Here is a 12,369-nt window from a genome sequence, read left to right as displayed (position 1 = left end):
GGGCCGGGAACCATCGCAGGGCGAAAGAAGAGGGAGGCGAGCCCGTTTCCCGTCCGATTTGGTTCGAGTGGAAACGAAAAGAACCTTGGACACGACGTCAAACAAGCGAGCAAGCAAGAGAACCGAATTTGAGGGGGGGGCGCCAAGGTTCCGGTGACATCTGTCAAGCTTTGGCCGCCCTCCCACCCCGGTCGTGCGCACGAGTGACAAGCCGCTAAGCTGAGTTGGGCAGGGGGCCGCGGGTACCTCCCCCCCCCCCCCAACCCCAGGCGGCGAATCAGCGCCCCGCGGCAGTCTGACGCAATCGGCGCCAGAGACCTCGACCAGGTCATCCACACGTCAGGGAGCCGTCTTTGTTGCCAAGTTTGGTCGGAGAAAGGGGGTGAAAGGGGGGGGGTTTGGTTGGTGAAGAAGAGGGAAGAGGGAAGAGGAAAAAAAAATAAAAATCGACGAGACCGGTTGCTGGGCACACGGCGAGGCAAGGGGCGCGAGTGGCAAGCTGACAGGTCGTCCGTCTCGTCCTTTGCGGGCGGACAGCCGCGGCAGCTGAACCGCGGTCCGAGCATTGTGTGGCCTGTTTATTGCGTGCGAGACACTATTTTTAGAGATGGGCTTCGATTTGCGTTTTCGGAGGCATCCGTCAGTGGGCGCTTCAATATTGATTTTTTTTTTTTTCTTTTCTCTTCTTTTCTTTTTGGCGAGTTTCAACACCCCGTCGACTCGAGGGGGGGCCACCAGGGGTTCCGAAGCTCGACGTTGATGCAGAATAAGCTAAGCGTCTGGTGCAAAGACGCAAGCGCTGGCTGGCTGGCCGGCCTCGCTGACCCCAGGCCGCCATGCAGTCTGCGTCGGTGTCGGCGTCTGCGTCTTGGCGTCTGCGTCTTGGCGTCTGCGTCTTGGCGTCTGCGGGCTGCGGGCGGCGGGCGGGCGGGGGGCCGCTGCGCTAGCGAACGCGACTCCAAGGGGTTTGCGCTCGTCGGCGTCTTGGCTCGATGTGTCGTCCATTCTGGCTGGTTGCATCCTTCTTTTCAGCCTCGTTCCAGGGAAGGCTTGTTGCCATTGTCGTGAGCAGTGAGCATGAGCAGTGAGCACTAGGAGCGGAACGGCGGGTCTGCGGCCATTCTGGCCGGCTGGCTGCAAGACGTCATGGCTTGTTTGCAACGTCGTGGCCGCGACCCCGGAGCGGGGCCCATGGCATGGCAGAAAAGAAAGTCTGGTACTAAGCGCCTGCGAAGATGATGGGGCCTTGCAGCGGTTGGTTGCCCCTGTCGCCGATGGGTCCTCCTTTCCTTTCCTCCCTTTTCTTGCTGATACCTGCTTCTTCTTCTTCTTCTTCTTCTTGGTCGCTGCGCCCCATATCGAAAAGAGCCGGTTGATCACCGGGGCTAGCCAGCAACCCCGTCTCGTTGGCCCCTCAGCCTCTGCCGGCTCTCTGTCTGCGACATGGCAGATGGGAGGGAGTCACTGCCGGGAACAGTAATACCGAGGCCCTGGTCAAGTTGGCATGGGGGCATGGGGGCCCCGGCTGGGTAAACGCCAGCCAAAGCAACTAGCGCCCCAGGGCTGGGACCAAGGGGAGCGCCGCACCGTTCAAGCTTTGTCCTAGCTGCAGCGGGAGCCAAGCCCAAGTATCTCCGTTAGCGAGACATCCCCCCCCCCCCTTTCCCCGGTGTAGCCTGCGTTTCGTTGCGTGTGGCTAATTTATACGTCGATGGAGCATCATGACCTGTCGCCTGGTCAGCTGGGTGGGGCAGCGAGGGAAAAGGGAAAAAAACCATTAGCAGGGCAGCAACAAACCCCGGCTCTCGGACAAAGCCGACATCGAGTGTGTTTGAGTGTGTACGCTCTTCCAGGCTTCACCCCCCGAGACAAGCTTTGTCGGCAGCGAGGCACGCCGTTGGCTCGCTCTGACGCGGACCCCGTCGTCGCGATTGCTCGGCAAAACTCGCGCCGATTGCCCTTGGAGCATGGAAGTTTATCCAAGGTTGCGTCTTCTGCATCCAGCCAAGTGGCCCCCCTGCCCCCACGATGGCGTGGCGCCTTCGCTTCGCCGGGCGGGACCTCTGCGCTTGTTCTTGTTTCTTGGTCTGGCGGCGTTTGCACGTCGGGCCGCCGAACCTGCATTGGCCTTGGCTCGCAAAATCTCGTGTTTGGCTCTGCCCTGATGCCATGTCATGCATGTCATGTCATGTCATATTCGCCGGGTATTGGGCACTTTTCGCACGGCAATTGCTGCCGGGTACTTTGCGTGCATTGCAGCGTCTTGCTTTGCTCCCCTCTCCCTTGTTTTTCCATCATTGTCTTGCCCTTTTCCTGTTCCCTTTTTTCCCCGCTTCATGTCTGGGGAGTCGGTGCGGATTCATCGGCACCCCTGCAAACCCCGTCCTCGACGCAATGCTACTTTGTCCCATGCTCCACGGTTACACCTGGGAACAGCACGGGCTGGTGGTGAACGAGACAGCTTGCGCGTCCTCCTCACCTGCAGGCTGCAAAGTCGTGCCGAAAGATGCGACAAACTGCCGCATGGATGCCTTGGGTTTGGGGGGGGGGGGGGGGTGGAGGAGAGGGGACGACCGCCCAATCGACAACGTGGTCAGTGGTTCGTCATGGCTGATCCGGTCAAGTCGTTTGCTGCAACCACCGCTGCACTGCGAATTTCGACACCTTTTTTTTTTGGCTCTTGCAGGCCCGCAGAGAGCGGAGCCGTCGTCTTCTGCCTTATTTCCGCGTCGGTCGCGCAGTTTGGTGGTCTTGATGATTTTTTTAACTCCGGTGACACGACGCGAATAACGTCTGACCAACGTCGGCTTCGTTCAACGGGGTCGACGGGGTCAACGGGGTCAACTGTCAAATTTGTCAACTGGGTTGCTGGCTTTGTAACTGGCGAGTTCAAACGTCAAAGTTGTGCGACGAGCCCTCGTCGGCAATGCCGGCGACACGTGACATGGCGGGTGGTACAGGCGCGTCTTGCTCACACAAGCTGCGGCAGGCGCGCACGCGAAAGCCCAGGGCGACTTCCCCTTTCTGGCCCCGACCCCGGCCCCGTTCGCATCGCATCGCATCGTTGTCTTCAACGAGTCCATGACCCTGACTAAACACACGGGTCACATCCAACACAATTGCACTATCCACCAGACACATTCCATAATCCACACATTCCCTGCAAAGACGCAAAATCCCTGTAGACGACCCCGGACTTGATAGCCGCACACAGGGTGCAAAAGCCTGCCCCGGCGTGGCAGCCGACGAATTTCCATGCCTGTTGTACACGCCTTGGATTTATTGACCCGCCGACTCCGAAATCCAAATCCAGCTTTGCTCGACGCTTGTCGACCAGATGAGGGAGAGAGCCCCGGGTATTGGGTCAGCCAAAGATTTATTTTGCTTTATTTTGCTTTCTTTTACTTTTTTTTTATTTCATCCCGGCCCCGCTTTTTCTTCGTGTTAACTGCGTGTCAGTTGCTGATCATGGTGATACTTTGGATGGGTCACGATTAGTAATTGGCCCTCTTGCTTCCCGCCACAGGCCATGGCCATCGTCAGCTTCGGGAATCCCGCTTTGCGAATCAGACGGCACACCCGCACACACACCCGCACACACACCCGCACACACACCCGCACACACACCCGCATACACACCCGCTGCCGGCTTTGCTGATGCCATTTCCGCACCATATATTGATATACCGAGACCGTGCTGGGTTCGTCTTTGCCTCGCGTATTTCGAGCTTCAACGTGACCCTCGCACGAATCCCGACAGCACCAGACCTTGCCGAAATCACGCAAGGTGCGTTCCGGGCTGACTTCGATTCCAAATCATTGCTGCCAGAGTGCCGCTGTGAGCGTTGGCTGCCGCCATGGATGCCGCTGCCAATATTGCCGCCCCCGCTGCGGCCCCACGACCGCGGGCCCTGGTGTATCGCGGCCCAGCTGGCCATCATGACCTGTCCAAGGCCGTCGCTCAGCTGCTCGAGTCGTCACCCCGACGCTTTGAGGTCCAATACGCAGGGCCGAACGAGAGCGTCGATGTCACGAGGGAGAGCCTGAGCCACGTGCAGCTCTACGCTCAACCCGGCGGACCAGGTGCGTCTGTCCCTTTCTTTTGTTGTCCGTGTATCATTGTCATCGTCGTCGTCGTCGTCATCTCTCCTGTTTCAATCTTTCCGCCCCGTTGCACCACGGCCCTTTCGTGCACGAGATAGCAGCTGCGGCCCATGGCCTGGCTGGCTGGCTGGCTGGCTGTCTGTCTGTCTGTCTGTCTGCCCAATGTGCACTCCTTTCCAGCGAGGGATTCTTCGCTCCTTTGCCTTTGCGCCTAGGAGTCTAGGATCCGTGGTCCCTGCGTCTCTGCAACACGCTCCCCGAGACGGCGCTTATTTTCGCCACCGCATATTTGTACCAGACCCCCTTTACCCCTTTACCCGCCCCTAATGCAGGCCATGTGTACAGATCTCGACTACGCCTGGGCCCAGACCAGAGCGTACGCCCCAGCCATCCGGGACTTTGTCTCCAGGGGTGGTCGCTACTTGGGCTTCTGCCTTGGGGCTTACCTGGCGGGGCACTCGCCGGGGTTTGGGCTGCTGCCACGTGGCGCCGATACCGATGCCGAGCACTGCCAAAAGGGCGCCCAGGTCAAGCACGACAGGGACACCATTATCCAGATTGACTGGAACTTTTCCACCGGCCCCAACGCCGGCCGCATCCTACAGGACCAGTGGGTGTTTTTCCAGGAAGGCGCCGTCATCAAGGGCCTGGACGACAGCGACAGCAGCATCGTCCTGGCGCGCTACTCGCAGAGCGGACGCGTCGCCTCGTCGCTGAACAAGTACGGCGACGGGTGGGTAGGCCTGACTGGGCCTCACCCGGAGGCCACGGATGAGTGGTGTAAGTGCCAGCTGCGTCTGATGCAACTGCAGAAAAAAAAAAGGAGAAAAAAAGGAAAAAAAAAATAAAAAAAGTCTTTCTTCGTGAGCGACGATGCATTCCCGTCCCAGTGCTGACTGATGCCCTATGCGCTCTCTCTCCCCCGCCGGCTCGTGCCTGTCTGTGCCTCGGCAGTCAGCAACTACAACATCAACAGCCCTCACGGGCTGCGGCACGACATTGGCCACGACCTGATTGAGGCCATCATGACGGGCGGCTGCTCCGTCAGCAAGTGCAAGTCGGACGATTGGCCGGTAAGCGCGCTCCGGGCCAGCAAGTCGCGCAACCCGTTGAGCAGGCTGTTGGGGTCCAAGCGGTAGCGGGTTTTCCCCGTGATGGAATGCGTCATGGCAATGGGGCATTGCGTTATGAGTGTGGGCATTTGCTGTTTTCTTTGTGCAGCTTGGGTCAGCAACTGTCAGTACATGCTGTGTGATGGGTGTGGGATTCATGTACGACAGACAGACAGCAGCAAACTTGGGTTTTACCAAATCCACCCCACGGCCACGTTCTCTCCCATGTGCTCGCTCCGTACATGATACACAAGACTCTGCCTCGGTGGACGCAGCATCAAGGACGGGCTCCGAGCCGCGCGCGGGGAACTGGTCATTCATCGCTGCAGTGCCGGTAGCCCCCCGGTGCAAGCGTCACAGAACGCCGGTGCAAGCGTCATAGAACGCCGGTGCAAGCGTTACAGAAGGCCGGTGGCAAGCTCCAGCCTTGCTACCGCAGCGTCCCAACAGACGGCATACGCCTCCGAAACCCGCCACGGCAGCTCGCCACGCCGCCCTCGCATCACTGACGTGCTCGCCCGGTTTCCCTCGCCTCCCGCCTCCCGCCTCCCGCCTCCCGCCTCTCGCATCCTCGCCTTGCGCTGCGCTCCTGAGTAATACCCCGGCGTCATGTGCCTCCCCCCTCGGACACGTTCCGCGTGGGGGGACACGCGCGACGAGGGCAGCCCGCTCGCCGTCAACGGCTAAATACAGAGCAGAGCAGAGCAGCCGGGTGGGAAAAAACACACCGAGCCCGCCCGACCCTCGTCTGACGTCAGATGGGGCGAGCTTTTTATTCCATTTTTCTTTTTTCCCTCCCTCTTTCGTTCTAGACGCCTTCCATGGCCGTGCACAGAGGCCCTCCCCCCCCGCACCTATTGCCGGGTGGTCGAGAGCCCCTTACGTCCGTGGTCGTACGGCGCATGTCCGACCGGGGGGGCAAACCGTTCCCGGATACTCGTAAAAAGAACGTTGACAATTGGAAATGTAAGCTGCCCGCTCCCCCGCCCCCTTCTGCAGCCCAAGTCAGACGCATGGGCACCGCATGGCACCGCATCACATCGCATCGCATCGCATCGCACCGCACCGCATCGCATCGCATCGCATCGAATCAGCTGATGGCGTTTCCGTTTCCGTTTCCATTTCCATTTCTTTTTTTTTCTCCATTTTTCCTCTTCGGTCCTGACTCGCCGCCGCAAGCGCAACGGGCCCGGCCGGCGGCGGATGACGCACACGGGCCTGCCTGCTGCTATGGTAAGCTTACTCGGTGGGGCCAGCTCCTTTTACCCGCCCGCGCGTTCCCCCCCCCCCCCGGCAGCTTGTATTGTATTGATGCGATGCGTACGTGCTTGTAACCGGTCAACACTCGCTACAGGGAAGGGGCCCTGGCTTCCGCTGGTACGAGGAACCCGAGGCGAACCGTGCACCGCCGGGGAGTTTTCCAGGAGGGAGGGTTCGTCAACGGGGCTGCTGAGCGTCGGATGAACCGGACGCGAGCCTGCGCTTGGGGGGGGGGAGGGGGGGGGTCCCCGGCGAATCAGGCTAATAAATCGTGCCTTTGGCGGCAGGGAAAGGCTAAATGTCCAGGCTGGCAACGCTGGGTGGGTTCGTGGGTGGTTTTTTTTTTTTTTTTTTTTTTTTTTTTTTTTTTTTTTTTTATAAATTTTTCAATTTCTCTCGCTTTCGGCGGCAAGCCCGGGGGGCCGTCTGGTGCCTGCCTCTTGGTGCAAGCAGCGTGCCCCGGGGTGCGTGCGTGGTGTTTTGGCGCTCGTCCACGTCGCCAGCGGGGCCTGGGGGTTCCTGGTGCGCGCGCCTGCGCGGGGTGGCGTGCGTTGGTACATACATAGCAGCGGCAGAGGGGTGGTGGCGCGGCGTGCCCGCACGCCCACGAGGAGGCCAGGCGTCAAAGTGGTGATGCAGTTTTTGATCTGCTGCATTGCGCCGGCCCCGTGCTTGCGAGCTGTGCAGTGTATTGTATTGTATTGCATCGTCTGCTTGCTGCGGAAGCCGGTGCGACCGCCCGGGGGTAAGTGTATGTATGCAGCGAGCGCTGCAACAGGTTCTTCCACCGGAAGTGGTGGGACGCATACCGGGGGGGAAGGGGGGGGGGGGGGGGAGCATAGGAAAATTGAGTGGAGAAAAAGGAAAAGAAAATAAAATAATACTAAAAATAAAAAGGCCGTCAATATCAATACTTGGGATCACACCAATGCCGCCAGCAGACCCGGCAAGCAGAGGAAAAAAAAAAAAAAAAAAAAAAAAAAAAAGGGGGGGAAAACGGGGGCGGGCAGCCCGTCCAGGGGGGCCCGTGGCACCGTCTTATATCGAACGGCAGGGCAGGGCAGGGGGCAGGCAAGGCAAGGCAAGGCAAGGCAAGGCAAGGCAAGGCAAGGCAAGGCAACATACATAGGCAGCAACAACAACCGGCGAGCGTCGTCATCACCGCCCAGTCGTCGTCATCAGTGCCACCCCGCCGCCGGCCAATCGCCGCGCCCAACCCAACGGCACATGTCTGGCTGGTCCGCAGAGCTGAGCCAGGCCGGTTTCCAAAGTTCTTTTTTTTTTTTTTTTTTTTTTTTTTTTTTTTTTTTTTTATTAGCACGCCGTTCCCCAGGCGAGATTCCGATTCCCGACCTCGACAAGCGCGGGCGTCGCAACGTCGCAGCTTAGTTTTTTTTCCAACGTTTGCAACCCAGGTCCCTTGCCGGGGGGGGGGGGGGGGGGGGGGAACGTGTGTTTTCCTGGCGGGGTGGGATGGGATGGGATGGAGTTGTATCGATGCTTCGTCATGCTGGTGCTGCTGCTGTCTCGAGCGTTGGGCGTGTTGGCCGCGCTGCCGGCAGTGCAACTCGACACGCCGCCGCCGGTCTTGGGCCGAAGATGATGGCCGTCGTCGTGCTTGCTGTGCCTTGCAAAGGGTGGACGCGCGTCACCGGGCTCGTCAAAACGTGGGTTGCACTGACGGCGTCACGCAAAAGTCGGTTGCTCTAGGTGCTGGTCTGCTTTGCTACGCATTCCAAGACACACTGGGCCATGGATGGATGGATGAGGTCTTACCTAGCACCAGACAACCAACTTCACACGTCTCGACCCCCACCGGCTTTGCAAGAGTCACGGCAGCTGGCTAGCTTCACGAGGAAGAATCACGAGGCAAGGGACCTGGAAGAATCACGAGGCAAGGGACACCTGGACCTGACCAGAGAAGCTTGGCCGTGTTCAAAAATGGCGCCGCGTCAACCTGGCGGAGAGCATCCCCCCCCTCCGTGCTGACGCTGCTGACGCTACCTGCTACCAGACGCAAGCTCAATCGTCCCCAAAGTTGTCGTAGTAGGTCACGGTGAACCTTCCGTCGCTTCCCTGGGCCGCACGCGCATAGTACTTGCCCCGTCCTGGGCCGTCGGCAAAGTCAATGACGGCCCCGTCCCTAGCCACTGCCGAGTAGTCCACGATCTCGCCAGGCACCTGCTGGCTCTCGCTGACCAAGAACTTCATCTTGGGCGAGATTTGAATCTTCTCGTTGTTTATCGGCGCAATCTGTCGTGCAGGTCAGCGGATGGTTAGTTTGGGCGGCGGGCGGCGGGCGGCGGGCATCACAAAAGGGGGCACAGGCTGATGGAAGCTTCGGGCGAGCTTACCGACGCGACGGGCGCGACTTGGCCGCGGTTGTTGACCTTGGCCAGCCCAACCAGGTACGTGTTGTTGGGCACGCTAAAGTCATCGCCGGTGTTGACCTGCACTGCGCCAGTGACAGCAGTAGGGCTCACTTCGGTGAGGGTGGGGAAGTTCTCAATGACCTTCATGTCAAAGGTGCCTTTGCAGCAGGTTAGTTAGTCGCTTTTTCTGTTTTGTGTGTTTCCCCCCCCCCCCCACCCAGCCGTCCGTCTCGGCTGCGGCCCGGGGGAAGGGGGTCTGTGGGAAAGCGGGAGTTGGTTGCGGAGCCCCCCCCGCCGCGACTTACTTCCGGGAGACGAGCTGGTGCCCAGGTTGCCCAGCAGGCTCATGCCGCTGTTGACAATGACTCCTGGTGCCGGGCGCGTGGGCACGGTTCCGACCCCTGGCAATCAAACATTAGCCGGTGCCCGTCGATGACAGCTTTTGGCGGCGCTGGGGTTATGTCAAAGACTCCTGTTTCCGAGATGAGCAAAAGGACGTACAGGGAAAGTAGTCGTTTCCGGTGCGGACTTCAAAGTTTCCGCCATAGGGGACGAACGAGGTGAACCAGACGTTCATAAAGGTTTCCCGGGTCCTGGTGAACTCGGGTGGCTCCATGAACACGGCATAGTTTGTGTTGGCGCCGCGGTTGTTTTCCACCGAGATGGTGTAGCTGAGAGACATTGCTGGCGAGAGGGAGTCTTTGTCCTTTGCAAGGGAGAACTTTGCTGCTTGGATCTGCGTGAGAGCAAGTTGCTTTGCTTTGCTTTGCTTTGCTTTGCTTTGCTTTGCTTTGCTTTGCTTTGCTTTGCTTTGCTTTGCTTTGCTTTGCTTTGCTTTGCTTTGCTTTGCTTTGCTGATGGGGGGAAGCGGGGGGGGGGGGGGGGGGGGGGGCCAGACGGGGTTTCGGATCGGTCGTTGAGGCGAAGAATCGGGCTTTTTATAGACAAAGAAAGCCTGGGTCAGGCATCGGGATGCCCGTCTTCGCTGGCGGCGGGCGACGCTGTCGACCATGAAGCAGACGAGATTTCCGATTCAGCCAGCCACCGCTGCCGGTGGCTGCGCCAAAGGCTGAACCAAGTTTCCGATCCGAGGCCAGGCGGGAGACGGCGAAAAAAGGTAAAGAAGAAGAAGGAGTAAAAAACTGAGGCCAAAGCCGCGGTGGTCGTCTGTTGCCCACGCCACGTCCAGCCCGAGGGCGGGTGATTGGCCCAGAGGGCGTCGCGCAAGATGCCAAGCGGACCCGAAGCGGAAACCCGCGCGTCCTGGATGGCTGCCAGCTGCCGGCGGAGCCCCGCGCCGTGCCACGCAGTCTTAGTAATAACGGCCAGCTGCGCAGGCCCGGTGCCACGATCGAGCTGCACCGCGATGCTTTGCTCTGCTTTGCTTTGCTTTTCTTCGCTTTGCTTTTCTTCGCTTTGCTTCGCTTTGCTTCGCTTTGCTTCGCTTTGCTTCGCTTTGCTTCGCTCTGCTCCTCACCCTTTGCCGCCCGCAGGCTGCTTCTTCCCCTCCTTCTCGGGTCTCGTCTCCGACGGCGCAGCCTGCCTGCCACGTCGCCGCTTACACGCTTCTCCCCTCCTCGTCGTCGGGCACCCATGCTGAAGCCCAGCCGCGGGGCGTCTCCCGGCGTCATAGAACGCCTTGACGTCATATGCTCCCGCGGGTGATGCGAGCAAACCCGCCCCCCTTCTCGCGGCGTTCTGCCTTTGGAGGACCGAGCCATCACCCAACGATGAACCCGCGTTCTGGCGCCACGGCTGCGGGGGGGCTCTGCTGTCGACGTGTCCGCCCGTGCGCGGCTCTCGTGTTGGGGGGCTGGCTGGCTGGCGGTCAAACAGGCTTGTCGGCGATTGACGAAGCGGACCCGAGCAATTCCAGGCGTGTGTGTGCGTGTGTGCGTGTGTGTGTGCGTGCGTGTGTGGCGGCGGGGAAGGTGATTAGGCCATGACGACGACGGGACGTGGAGGGCCTCGGATCCATGCGGGCCATGCGGGCCATGCTTCGCTTCTCTCGCACGGGGTCTTTCGGCCGAAGCCCGCGGCCGGGCTGCTTCGTCCCTCGTCGTCCGGCCTGGCGCTTACGGGGTCTCGCTGGGGGCACGAGAAAAAAAACCTGGCGGGGGCAGCCGCGGGCAGCCCGCCGACTGACGCCGAGCGGACGACGCAATGCCCCCCGTCCGTCTCCCGTTTGATTTTCCCCGCAGCGTCCGTGGCACAGGTCGCGCCGGCGGCTGCCTAGCAAGCCTGTCTTCCCGGCGTCGACTTGGCTTCGGCAGGCAGGAGCCCCAAGCAGAAGGGCCGGCCAAGGGACTCTTGCCTTCCCTGCCTCGGCCACCCGGCGCAGCGCCATCGACTCCGCGAACCGATGGAATCCCACCTGTTAAGCTTCACGCCAACACACCATGATCCAACTTAAAAAAATCTGGACACGCAAAACAAAAAAAAGGAGGGAAAGGAAGAGAAAGGAAGAGAAAACCCGCATTTACCTGCAGCAAGTCTTGACCGAATACCCCCATCATACCATACCCCCTGACCGAACACCCCATCACCGTCTGTCCGAATACCCCATCATACCGTCTGTCCGAACACCCCATCACCGTCTGTCCGAACACCCCATCACCGTCTCGGAATGCTCCTCCTCCCCCTCCTCCTCCTCCTCCCCTCCGCCGCCAGCGCCGCCTCGCCGTCGAGCACCTCGCCACGCGGACCGCGCTTCTGGCAGCCCCCGACCGACGCGGGAACCGCCACGCCCGCGCACCTCGCGCAGCCGACCTGCACCAGCACCACCACCCTGGCTGCCGCGGTGCCCGACCCCACGTACACCCTGTACGCGGGCTCGGCGACGCACACCGTCGCGGCGAGCTGCGGAGACTGCGCTCTGGAGTGGACCCGCCGGGCTGTCTTGTATCTGGCGCCGATGAGGTACACGGCTTCCGTGCGCGGCGGCGTCTCGACGAGGACCGTCTTTGGGTGTTTGTGACGCGAGGCATTGGCATGGCATGGCTGGTGGGCAAGCGCCGAAAGCGGTGTTGTGCACGGGCGAGGGGGGGGTGATCTCGGGGGGGCGGCCGTCATGGCGAATCGGCCTCCCACACAACGGCATGCATGAGAGACGAATACACGAGTCAAGTGGGCATACGTAACCTTGACTCTTGGGTTGCAAATCAGCCGTTATCTAATATGTCTCCTATGCAAGGCATAACGAATGCAAGAGTCCAGTCTGCAAAAAGTAAGCTTCCAAACTCCCTTCTTGGCTCAAATCAGCCCGTTGTATCTGGCTGCCTCCTTTATCGTGGCATAAGAGATGAAGACGAGAGTCAAAGTCTGCGATAAGTAAAGTTGACTCTCGGCTGTAAATCAGCCCTTGTACCTGACTGTCTCCTAGGTATGCAAGGCACGAGAGTCGAATACAAGGTTACGAAGAAAAGCGGAAAAAGAGAAATCTCCTACCAATTCTGCCATGAAGCAAACTTACTTCTCGGCTTTATATAAGCGGCTATCTGACTGTCTCCTTACGAGGCCGA

At 60.0% G+C, this 12,369-nt stretch overlaps 4 protein-coding genes across 4 annotated transcripts; 1 reads left to right on the top strand and 3 right to left on the bottom strand.

The window, feature by feature from the left end:
* Positions 1-2,593: 2,593 nt before the first annotated feature.
* On the bottom strand, positions 2,594-2,946 carry UV8b_07621 (uncharacterized protein; the record flags this gene model as incomplete). The annotated part of the gene is made up of 3 exons (XM_043145118.1): positions 2,594-2,713; positions 2,803-2,844; positions 2,896-2,946. The coding sequence occupies 3 exons, from the start codon at positions 2,944-2,946 to the stop codon at positions 2,594-2,596; spliced, it is 213 nt and encodes a 70-aa protein (XP_043001053.1).
* Positions 2,947-3,857: 911 nt separating this feature from the next.
* UV8b_07620 (uncharacterized protein) lies at positions 3,858-5,243 on the top strand (the record flags this gene model as incomplete). Its single annotated transcript, XM_043145117.1, has 3 exons — positions 3,858-4,083; positions 4,450-4,884; positions 5,059-5,243. The coding sequence occupies 3 exons, from the start codon at positions 3,858-3,860 to the stop codon at positions 5,241-5,243; spliced, it is 846 nt and encodes a 281-aa protein (XP_043001052.1).
* Positions 5,244-8,498: 3,255 nt separating this feature from the next.
* UV8b_07619 (uncharacterized protein) lies at positions 8,499-9,530 on the bottom strand (the record flags this gene model as incomplete). The annotated part of the gene is made up of 4 exons (XM_043145116.1): positions 8,499-8,729; positions 8,831-9,006; positions 9,154-9,249; positions 9,350-9,530. 4 exons carry the CDS (start codon positions 9,528-9,530, stop codon positions 8,499-8,501), a joined length of 684 nt encoding a protein of 227 aa, XP_043001051.1.
* Positions 9,531-11,461: 1,931 nt separating this feature from the next.
* UV8b_07618 (uncharacterized protein) lies at positions 11,462-11,920 on the bottom strand (the record flags this gene model as incomplete). Its single annotated transcript, XM_043145115.1, has 1 exon — positions 11,462-11,920. The coding sequence occupies one exon, from the start codon at positions 11,918-11,920 to the stop codon at positions 11,462-11,464; it is 459 nt and encodes a 152-aa protein (XP_043001050.1).
* Positions 11,921-12,369: the final 449 nt, after the last annotated feature.

The sequence above is a fragment of the Ustilaginoidea virens genome, chromosome 6 (assembly GCF_000687475.1).
Source record: "Ustilaginoidea virens chromosome 6, complete sequence".
Taxonomy (NCBI): domain Eukaryota; kingdom Fungi; phylum Ascomycota; class Sordariomycetes; order Hypocreales; family Clavicipitaceae; genus Ustilaginoidea; species Ustilaginoidea virens.
Note: the sequence above shows the minus strand (reverse complement) of the source record. Positions and strands in the feature narration are given on the sequence as shown.